Raw genomic sequence first — 11992 nt, 5'->3', positions numbered from 1 at the left:
AAAGGGGTTGCGCAATCGAGTACGTCACATCAGCTTCACCCCAACCCGCCCACTTCTCACCTGGCTGTGGAAAAACAAACAAGGAAAAAACGGGTGGAGCCGGGACCAGCCACGCCGAGGCGAGTCGGGCTGAGTAGGTGCTAGTGGAAAAGCATATGATAATGAGGCTCTGTGCTGATTGGCTGCCTGAATGACGTGTAGCAGGGGAGAGCACAGACCATCGCTTTGGGCAGAAGACCAGCCGGCTGCGTACACTATTAAACCGTGTCCTAACTGCATGCGATGAGAGGGAGCGCCAGCGACAAAATCAATTCCATTGGTTTATTTTCTATTGGACTGTCCTAACTGGCCGCGAGCTACATAGCGCGACGCAGCCCGACGCAGCGCAACGCGGCGCGCCGTTTTGAGCTCAACATTTGTCGGACGCCCTGCTTCTATTTTCTTCCTGTCGCTCGCGTTAAAAGCCGGTTGAAAGCACTGTAGGAAACAGTCATGGATGAGGAACGGCTGATCCAGTTACCGGTAGTTGAAATGGAGGGTTAGAATGGAGGGAGATGGACAGAGTGCGTCCGATGTCACGCAGTGCAACGCGATAGTCGGACGCTCGCATGCAGTTAGGACACGGTGTTTAGTTGTGGGCGTGGTTTGCATTTTGGTTACGTAACGAAAGGGAGCAGAATCTGAACGGCTCATAGAAGCCACATCACACTGGATGGATCATCCGGGCGGCTGTACAGACACTGCAGAATTTGGTTGCTTTCCTCCTTCTCTGAGTTGGCAGGCTGAGAGGAGACCACTTTATATATGTTGTATGCACACAGTCGTGGGCTATACATGCTCCCTCTGGCCAACCGGGGCGCCAGATGGGGTGGGGAGGATCCAGCCGGAATAATGTGATCCTTCCACACGCTACGTCTGGCCGGAGAAGCCCCACCCTGCCTGGTGAAAAGATGCGGCCTGCTCACTCCTCAGGTCTAGGAGGAGACCTGAGCTCAGTGCAGGGCCCTCCCGGGGTTGGTAGAGGATGGCAATGCCCAGGACTGTTAGGTAGGAGCACTGGGTGATAAAATGAGGGAAAAAAATCGGGACAAAAAAAAACGAGACGAGCTGGCCTCGTTGACGAGGCCAGTTGCAGTACATTTTGTTTTCATTGATCAAGTGGGGTTTCAAACTTCATTTGGAAGATAAATGTAATTCCGGTCAACCTGAGCCTTATGGTCATGACTACTTAAATGAATCTCTTTTTTTTCCAATAGAAAAAAAAAAAAAAAATCACATTATATAACGGCCTCTGCATTTAACACGTTCAACTATTAATAATAGATGCACATCTATTACTGTTGTAGAGGTGTAGCAAACACTTGATGGACATATTGGTCTTCAGGCAACTTATTTATTTTATCTATATATCTATTCATTGTTAGCATTTATTTAACCAGGGAGGAAAAAAATGCAATCCAACATTTCTTTCTCAAGACTGTATTGGCCAGTATAGGCAGGAGTTAAGAGTAGGAGAGTTACAATATTATAATAACAATATATACATAAAACATGCGCATAAGCGCCACAAAACACCAACACTAACAGCTCAGACAGCCAGCATTAAGGTATGATATTACCACTTATTGTAGACCTTTAAAGTTTAAAAAAGTCTTTGTAAACATGGCTGACGATGATCAGTCATAACATCTACGTACAACCAGAAGTTGATGCATGTAAAATGTGTAAATTATGTAAATCATGTAATGACTCCAGATCCTTGATGTTCAAGTGCATGGGTTTAGAGCTGAGTCCAAGTGTAGGAAAGAGCACATTTAAATGCCCTTTTCCCCAGCCATCTCAGTTTCAACTTTTGGTACGGTTAAAGACTCCTCAAATCTTAGGAGTGAAGACAGAAACAAAATAATTACTGGCTTGCCCCATTAGGCTAAAACATGCTTTTGCTTTCTTTCTACCTTTTAATTTTTTTTCTTTTTCTGGGCATTTCTGTTTCAGATCCATGACTAAACTACAGAACTGTTGTAGGAAAACAGCTTAATGCATGATACTTTCATTCAGAGGGTAGATGCCTTCCTGGTGCAGGTAACAAAAACAAGATGTATTGTGGGATATGTCATTATGTACCGGTATGCGTCTAAACCGGCAAGAGAAATTATTCTAAAGTACATGATTATCTTGGCATGTTCTTTATCTCCAGATAAAATAAGGTGGGGCGCTGGATTTGATCCACAGGCCTTGAGTATGATATGTCTGATCTGGTATAATCTCCTTTTGCAAAAATAACCAGCTTTTCGAGTAGCTTTTGATCAGTCGTGCACATCAACAGAAGAAGTCTTAATGTAGTCCTTGGTACCAAAACAGCTTTTACCCCAAGATTGTTTTATGGCACAAATGTGGACATAATGTTTGTTAAACAGGTTCTCTCCCAGCAGCACTGCCATGCACATTATTGTCTAATCCTGTTCTGATTAAGGACTGGTGTTTCTTTTGTAACCGTTCCTTAGGAGGGTAGCAACTTGAACTATTTATTTTTGAATGTACTAATTATTATCTGAAAAAAGATAATAGTTTGTGACTTTGAAGCATTATGCACAGGAATTTTTATAAAACAAAATTTTAATGAAAATCTTTGTCATTACTTTATGCTCATTTATCTTGATTGAATATTCTTATACAATACCAGAGGCCGAGACGTTTACATGAGCTTAAATTTAAAATGTTTATTCCCAGAACCACGAGAGGCCTTGCATGGAATGTGCCATGTCCCACAGTAAACTAAACAAATGGACTGTTTAAAAATGCTTTTATTAAAACTGTTTAAAATACAGTCTTTGACACAAAACAATATAAAGAGGCAGAAACTGATCTTGTAACTCCAAATGTTTTTAAAGAAACTATCTAAAATCTAATATGAAAAGAGCAGCGCTAAAATGAAAATAATGGTACGGTGACACAGATAATAATCAGGTTTTTAAAAACTAGCGTACCGCATAATTGTAAATGTAACAATGATTCTCAGGTGATCGTAGGTGACTTGAATTAACACTAACAGAAGGTGAAGCTACAATTTGGTCAACATTTTGAATACTCTGAGTGACTGGAAGGCATCTGTCTAGACAGATGAACGTTTCCTTATCTGGTCCAGTGCCAACAAGAGATTGAGAGGATTTAGGACAGAGGGCATCTCTTCCTCTTCTTCTGGCGCGAGGCATTGGTTGCTTTAGTGATGGCATCCCTGACAATTTTGGAGAAACACTGTGGAATCTCTTCTTTTGAAGCCATCTTACAGCAGCGGCGGACAGCTGGAGGGGCTTTCTGCTTTGACGAGCAGACATTCTGGGAAATTTCCTGCATCTGGTTTCATTAAAAAAACAAAGCCTTATGAAATATAACTGTCAAAAAAGATCAAGTTTACAGCTCTTAAACTGTCAGTATTACATTCAAAATGTTGTAATTTACATCTAATTCCAACCCACCTGCTGCATGGAACAACTGGCCTTCTCTTGTTCAGGTAGGGGGCAGCATTGGCTCACAAAGGTCTTGAGAGGAAAGCCAACGGGGAATCTAGACACATTTACTTTGTTACTAAAGCAGCCAACATAATTTTGGACAATAATAAGAAGTGCACAAATGCTTAAATCAATTTCAATACAGAAGTGGGAGTTGTAGGATATTTCAGCATGTGACAGAGCTTTCTGAAAAATCATCAGAAGAAGCAGCACAGAGAGATGCAGTACAGCCCTACCTCTTCTTGATAATATTGTGAGTGTCACATAATTTGGTGAGAGACAGCTCTTCTGTGGCAGAAGTGGCCAAAGAAGTCATGTTGTAGTGTGGATCTGGAGAATTTAACTTGAAACAGGTGTAGCGATCAGGCGTTACATCCCCTGAACAACACTGGAAATCCATCTGTCCAGCGTTCACAGTCGAGCAGAATTTGTCTATTTCCTCACGCCACTACAGTCACACAAAAAAAACAAGAGAGAGCTATGTCAAAAAATACTCAGTGTTGCAAAATATGATGCTTTAAGGTCTTTTTTCCCCTCTTTTACCTTCTGTTCAGCACAGTTGAGTACACCCTGCTTCTTTTTGCAGCACTGTTTCAAACCCTTTTCCAAACGATTTATACTCTTTGCCTGATGAGCCAGTAGTTCATAGCCTGAACGAGGCACGCACTTGGTGTTATAGAGCGGCCGAAGCTTCTGCATGTGACACAGTGGTTCAATGTTATCTTCTGTGGGTTGTCCAAGAGGAAAGTTGATGTCGATTTTCTTGTTAGCAGCTAGTTTCTTTACTACTTTTCTTCTGTTTGTTCTGGCACGATATTGAGTCATCACAGTTCTGTAATGGATGAGACAGTTAGTCAGGTCCAGCTATTACTTCCCTAAAGCTCTATGATTAACCCAGAATTAAGGAAGAATCTCGCACAGCATCCTATGACTAATTTCTCTAAAGGTCACTTTCTTTTGTTAATCTTAAATGATTAATATGGTGTTAGTCATCTTTTTTTTTTGCGTCAGGGCAGTGTTTGGCTGATGAAGCAGAGTTTCACAGCAAAAAATGTATTGGAAGCCAAGCCTAGGTCTACTTTTGCACATTGAAACTGCAGCAGTCAAATACAGGCAAATACACAATAAAAAAAAGAACTAAATAAAACCCTCTGAAATAATATTATATAACTTGGTATGGAGTTAAGTAAGGCTACAAAACCCACATCATTGGTTTTCTTCCTGAACTATTCAATTATTGTCTTCCAATTACATGAAGTTTTAGAGTTTAGAGTTTATTAATTTAGCACAAAAAGATGCATGAAGCACTGCGCAAGGAGGGAACGAAGTTCTATAGCGAACTTGTACAAGGTTCCACCCCTGTCAAAAAAACAAAACAAAGGACAAGCAGACAGCATGCATGAGCTAAACAACAACAAAAGACAAAGACCAATAGCAACAGGAATTCAAGTACTTGAAACAACTAATAGTAAAAAACACAAAGAAAGAACAAAAAATGTGACAAAAGCAGAACAATGAGAAAGAATATATAATTAAAGGTCGATAAAATTAAAGGCCGAGTAGAGAAAGTAAATTAGGTTCCTGTGGAAAGTAAAAATTCCTTTAGGTTTTTTTTGAAAATGCATTGGGAGGAGGTGGACCTCAGTGAAGAGTTTAAGTCAGACCAGAGCTTGGGGCCTCTATAAGTAATGTTGAATTGGTGACTTGAGGTTCGGGAGGACGGTATAGATAAGCTATTGTTACTAAACCTTGTTTGATATGAGTGAAAGTCTGTTGTCAGAATAAAGAAATTGTGAAAAGTAATAGGCAGATCTTATTTCCTGTATATAAACTTATGAATAAAAAGGCATGTTTGATAGGCATTCACCTTATCAATAGGTAAGAGTCGATACTTCAGAAAAAGAGGCGCTGATGGCGCATATCTAGAGGAGTGGGAGATCAATCTCAGAAACCTCTTCTGCAATAAGAGTAGTTTTCTTAGGTGAGTCGGAAGGACCCCATATACCATCACAGGGCCTGAATTTGACTTTTGTACAAACCTCATACATGTGCTGGGATCAAAGTCAAAGTTGTTGGTGGATGGAAGTGGTGTCACTGGAAGTTCCTCTGTTGGCTCGTAGCTTGGGTTTGGAGCATCTTTGGTAAAACACGTCTGTCTTTCATGGCCTCTTTTTTCACAGCAATGATATTGAATATCTTTCACGCTGGAATCCTCCTCGCAGAACAAATCAACTGACAGCTCCCACTATAGTAAGCGCAAATTTAAAAAGAAAGAAAGAAAGAAATACAACACAATAAAAAGACCACCCACAATTATGTGAAACATAGTAACTCAATATACATACAAAAGTTAGTCTAACATCATCAAGGTTATGTTTAAAGAACTCAAGTATTTAGTACTGAACTGTTTCTGCCCTCTGCTTCAGTGGCGCTCATGCCAAAGTCTGTTATGTCTGGCAGGGCTTATCTACTGGAAAGGCCCCAAGGCCTTGTGCTCAGTTTGAAAGAGTCAAGTTATATCATCTCTGCAATGTGAAGAATGTTATATGCTTTATTTGCACTCAGTGCAAACGTTTCTAGCAACGGAAATATGAGTATATGCCCTTTTCTACTTAAAAATGTATATTTTATTTTATTTTACCAGCAATAGACAGCAGTCACAGTGTTTTCAGTTTGGAGAATCAGGGAAGAATTCTAAAGGGGAGCTGATGACGAATTTTGTCATATACAAGACAATCTAGCCCCATAAACATTATAGCTATTGAGATAACGGCTAACTGTGGACTTTTATACAACTTTACTGAGTGGCTCTGAAATACATTGCATTTGGTTGCTGAATGTGTGTTAAGGCAGGTATGAACGATTCTGAAAACCAAAACTTCCGTTGCAAAGTGATATACGTCAGCATTATACAGGAAACCATCCGTCATTTTAGATTACGCAATTATTAAACAAACAAACAAAAACAACTTCAACTGCTGAATTAGCTTAAAGAGTTGTGAAAAACGTACTGCTTGAGTTGCACAACACAGCAGCGCATCTGTCGCCCACGTCTGGTTCCCTTTGCAGCACGTAATAAACCAGGCCTCCGCATTATTGACAGCAGTGGCCTTCCGCCTTTGCTTGCTGAATCCAGAGGATGGAAAGTAAGACTGCGGGTAGCGGGGCCGATGGTCTCCATTGAGACAGACGGCTTGGATGTTTTCAGACGTTGGCCGTCCATGGGGAAACTGAACTGGATAGCTCGGTATTGGAGGTATTGGCTGAAAGAAAGAACGAGGACTAAAACCAGGTCGACCTATGAGGGGATGAGAAGAGGTATATATGCTGAAGAAATACTTTTGAAGAAAGAATTGGTGCAGACTGAGTGAATTAAAAAAGAAAAAGAAAAGTGGATATATATACTTCCTCTTGGTGTCAAGACTGGTCTGGAGTCGCCTGAAAAAGAAGTCATAAAACGACTCACTCTATAATCACACCTGACAGAGACAGACAGGATTTTCCCCATCTCTATGTTGTGGTGGAAACACAATTATCTGTAGCACAGAGAAACTATGTGTAAACCAGAAATGTGCTCATGCAGGACCAAACTGTTTCAGGTCAAGCATGGTTATAACAAACATAAAGAAGATGGCTGGTACCGTTTGGACTGAGAATATCTGTCAAGTCCACCTCTTGCTGCATGGGTGACTGAGGTCGTGGCAACTCTGAAAGGCATTAACACAGGAATCAGAGAATAATCAATAACACATAGATTGAAAGTTTAGACACATAGGGCAACTGAGCCTGCCAGGGCAAAGGAACACCTTTGTCCTGTTAAGGAGAGTGAATCCTCACTGCATGCGCTCTGGTCATTCAGTTGAGAAACAAAGACACATGTAGCTTCATCTGGTGAGAAACACTTCTACGCAACCCAGCAGCATGACTGCAATAAAAGAGGAAACTAGCAGCAACAGCAACCCATGGCTCACATGCACATGTTGGAACAGTTTTGCTGCCTTTTGACTTTCAAAAGGGTAAAGTCAAGCACTGCTGAGTTGAACAGTGAGAGTGCTGCATTGGTTTTGAAGCGTTGCTCCGATCAGAAGTTGTAAAAAATTCAACTTGTCAGACATCAATGCCAGAATCAGCCAATCACACTCTGGCTACACAGTCTTGGCGGAGCCAATGAACCCAAATTTGGGGGCGGGACCGTGTCAAAGCACTTGGTTTTCTGTTGTTCCTAGTGAGAAGAAACTTGATTGGTTGTTCTTTGGTAGGATGAAGGTGTCAGCAAGCGACAATCCAAAGCATCAGAAACAACCACCATCAAGTGTTATTGCGACACTCCTGTGGTGAATGAGCAGCAATAAGAAGTAAACAGTGTATCTAAGTGGAACAGTAAACAACAAACTACATAAGTTTTCTCTGCCTCGATGTAAAAGCCTCCTACGTTAATGACTCAACAGGACAGGGTTGTCATGCGTCGTTGGTGGTCAGGCATTGAATGGCTTGCTCTCTCATGGCTGGTGGAAAAGTACTTTATCAATGAAACAGCAGCTGAACGGGGTCCACTCCTTAGCTTGGTGAAAGTCAGCTGACTTGGAGTTCACACGGCTGGCCTTTTGTCACAGACTTGGAGTCAGACTTTAGCAGAGTGATCGCACTATAAAGAGGAACAGGTGATCCCCTCTTCATTCCGCCTTCACTCTCCAGATTTGCATTCACAGTGATCCGACAAAGGCGCAATCGTCCCTACACCGTGTGTGCTTTCACAAAGCATTATGGTGCTTTGGGAATAATATGAACATGTTTCCTTTCTTCAAGCAGTCCACAAGTCTCTAATGTTTCTGCTCGCTGCCTGCTTTATTTAATCTGCACAGAATAAAACACTGCCAAAAAAAGGGTTGTTGCTGTGGGACACAGAGTAGTGTTGGCCTCAGCATCCCTGTTGCTGCTGGCGTTTGGGGTGTGAACACAGCTGCAAGAGGGAGGCACTGGCTCGGTTTCAACAGGAGGAAGAAGGCCTGACTTCAGTTGGTGGAGGCTCAGTAGCTAGTTCCCTAACCCGAGTGGCAAGGTTTGTAATATGGCAGTCTAACTGGCCTCTGCATCTTCAAACAGCATGGTCAAAAAACTTGGTGGCAATTCCCCCTGTTCTGCTGTGTCTTTAGCTTGCTTGTCACTTGGCTAGGCAATCTTAAACACCCCTATCAGATGGCCCCTCTGCACTCTCACCATCCCTGTGATTAACTGATTTCATCCCCTGTGCAGAGTTTGCAGCCATCCTTGCACCTGTTTCACCATTCTGCAAGACCATTTGACACAGCACTCCCTTCACCTCCATTATGCTGCTGTTACCACTTTCCAAGGGAAAACCGCTTTGAAATAACCACAATAAAAAATATTAGGTTGTTCCATGTCCATGCTGTTCACACATACTCAAGTGTGACATGCAAAGCCAGATGGGTTTTCTGTTCCTTTCAGCCTCACTGCAGACCACTTCTCGAGAACTCTCAAGAGATGAGAAAAACATGATATTGTCTGTGTTTTCAAACTATGGAAAGCTCCTTCCAGTGGTATTAAACATATGTAGGTTTTCGTATTAATTAGTCCTCCTCCTGCCACAAAAGCTGAACTTCATGAGTAAAATCAGCATAATAAATCTAAAAATCTCAAGGGTTTAAGACCCGAACATTTCAATAGCCTCTTGAAGTGGGGAGACCTGGCTCCATGCCACTGTAAGGCTGCTATTGGTCTTTGTGGAGATCCTGCACTAGCATGTGAATGTACACACACACACACACACACACACACACACACACACGTACCTTGCCCAAACCCTTCGTGGAAGATGTCGAACATGTCTACCGGGCGCTGAAGTAAGTCCATATCTAGATAATTGGACAAAGAGAGAGATACTTAGAAAAAACAGATGAACAACTGTTAATTGTTTTTCTGTGTACAACAAATTATGCAAAAAGGGGTTCCAGCACTGCTACAACCGGAAGGCAAAATACTACTTTACAGTTGGTTTATGTGAAAGTTTGGAGGCATGACTTAAAAAACACAGTTAACGGTAAAATTTAAGACAGCTTTTGGTAGTGTTTTTTCATTTAGCATTTCAAAGTACATATCCTATGTTTTGTCATCAAATTGTAAGAAAAATCTTATTCAGAGAGGAGCTGAAATATAGATAAGACTAACAACAGTATTAGCTGTGAAATGATGCATTAGAACTATGGTTAAATATTATACAGTCTACTTAACATTGTATCATAGCAGAAAAATGTGAAATCAAACAGTCACATTGATTCCCAAATACAGTACTGAAATTGTGAATGCTCTAATATTCTCTAAACAGTGTAGAAGGGAGTATGTATGTGATTTGAAACATTTGTTTCACAGACAACTCTCAGAAAGCAGGAATGAGCTCATATTGTCAGATCAAACATGGTCATAACAACAAGTTTAACGGTACCCATAGGATCGAATTCTGTCATGTCTGCTTCTTGCTGCAGGATTGATTGTCGTCTTGGCAACTCTGAAAGGCATATTTTGAAAGCAGTTATTTGCAAGTATATTTTCCAGAGTCTTCACGTTGTAAAAGTAAAACATTCAAACTGTGTAAGTCATGAACAAGGCTGCCTGTTAAGTACTTTGTAAAACCTGAACAATGTTTACTCAACACGTTGCTGCTGTTGGGTTATTAAGGATGCTTGTTTTATTTTTATAGGTTATTAATAACACACTTAATGATATTATTGATTCACATTTAATGATATTATTGATTCACAGAGAAAGATCCTGGAGACTGGCATCTCTGTTACTTTTTCCACAACGCCAATTCACATAGCCCGCTTTCCACCCATTATGCCCTCCTTACTTAGTTTAATCTAGAACAGGTGTGGGCAATTCCCTGTCCTTGAGGGCTGTGTCCTGCACATTTTAAATGTGTCCCATGCATAAACACAACCCTGGTAGACATGGCTGTGTCATTACCAGACTTGTGTAGCCATTAATGATGTATTGATAACGATCTTTAATTGGAATCAGATGTGTTGAAGTAGGGGAAACATGGACACGGCCCTTAAGGACCAGGACTCACCCACCCCTGATCTAGAAAGGATGTACCTGCAAATCCAAACAAAACTGATAGCGGTAGGTCTAGCTCCCAAGGTGGAACTGTGACGTAACAGCCACAGAACAAATGTTAAGGTTGTTCAGCCTCCACGCTACTCAAAAAACACAGTGGACTGGAATAAAGGTTTTACACCAGAACACATCATTTCACACAAGCACTTTTAGCCTCACTGCCGTGTTATGCATGGATGTGTCTCAACACCTCTTTAGAGCTTTCAAGATGTAAAAAATATACATGCACACACATATACATATATATATATATATATATATATATATATATATATATATATATATTATTCAAACTTTGTAAAGCTCTGTCTGTCTGAGACTCCAAAAACATTCAACAGCCTTTTGAAGTGGTGAAAGTTGGCTGAATGCCACTGTAAGACTAATTGATCGTTGTAGAGATACTGCAGGAGCATGTGAACGTAGAGACAACATGTCCTGCAGGATCCCTCAATGCAAAAACAGCCCATATCATAAGTTGGACAGACAAAGAAAGGGAGTCAAAAAGATACCGGGAGAAAGTTGTGCAACTCCTAATTGTTTTGCCTTGTGCAACAAATCACAGATGCAGAGAGGGTGCCAGCAACAAGGAATGTTTGGACTGTATCCTGAGGAAGATCAGTGACACTGGGAAGCAAAATACTACTTCACAGTTGAAGTGTAGGTCAAATCCTATTCTGAGAGAAGATGCACTCTCATGTACACACAAGTATATTTGTATACTTACAACTTCACAACAAGATATGACGAACAAACATGGAGCCTGCCATGAGGGAAGAAGTCAACCATTCCTGGTGTCTGGCAATAATCATGAAGGAGAGCAGTAACATCACCAACCTTCGGATGCAGAAGTGAACAGGACCAGGAGCAGCGCGGTGGAGCAGAGCAGAGCCCAGGACGAGCCTGCAGACCTCATGATGACTGCGGTATTGGAGCTGAATGTTCAGGAACAGCTGGGTCCAGCTGGGAGGACGTCCAGGAAAACACACGGAGCGGGTGTATGGCCCTTTAACTGGACCAGCAGAAGCTGCTGTCTGTCTGAAGTCTGAGCTCAGGACCAGGCAGCCGGACAAATACTTTATAAGGTTGCTGAGGGATTTCAGAAGCATGAAGCCTGAATTATGGTCCGCGTTAAATCGACGGCGTAGCCTACGGCGTAGGGTGTGCGTCGCTGCGTACACTACGCCGTAAGCTCTACGTTAGTGTAACGCAGGACCATAAATCAGCCTTGAGGAGGAGTGAGCAGCAGAAGGGGAGGGAGGAGGTTTTTCAACATTACTCACAGGGGATCACTTTAAATCGGATGTCGTTTAGGAGCCTAATCACAAATTTAGGCTTATGTAGGTATGGTG

At 41.6% G+C, this 11992-nt stretch overlaps 1 protein-coding gene across 1 annotated transcript; it reads right to left on the bottom strand.

Annotated features, from left to right (window-relative positions):
• Positions 1 to 2700: 2700 nt before the first annotated feature.
• Positions 2701 to 11716, bottom strand: LOC133431892 (extracellular matrix protein 1-like). The gene is made up of 11 exons (XM_061716843.1): positions 11478 to 11716; positions 9970 to 10032; positions 9320 to 9382; positions 7151 to 7216; positions 6915 to 6947; positions 6521 to 6807; positions 5549 to 5754; positions 4053 to 4341; positions 3746 to 3957; positions 3477 to 3564; positions 2701 to 3354 (listed from the first exon to the last, which is right to left on the bottom strand). The coding sequence occupies exons 1-11, from the start codon at positions 11554 to 11556 to the stop codon at positions 3169 to 3171; spliced, it is 1572 nt and encodes a 523-aa protein (XP_061572827.1). The 5' UTR covers positions 11557 to 11716; the 3' UTR covers positions 2701 to 3168.
• Between the last annotated feature and the right edge of the window lie 276 nt (positions 11717 to 11992).

The sequence above is a fragment of the Cololabis saira genome, chromosome 3 (assembly GCF_033807715.1).
Source record: "Cololabis saira isolate AMF1-May2022 chromosome 3, fColSai1.1, whole genome shotgun sequence".
In the NCBI taxonomy this organism is placed as follows: Eukaryota; Metazoa; Chordata; class Actinopteri; order Beloniformes; family Belonidae; genus Cololabis; species Cololabis saira.
This window is presented reverse-complemented; position numbering and strand designations above follow the sequence as displayed.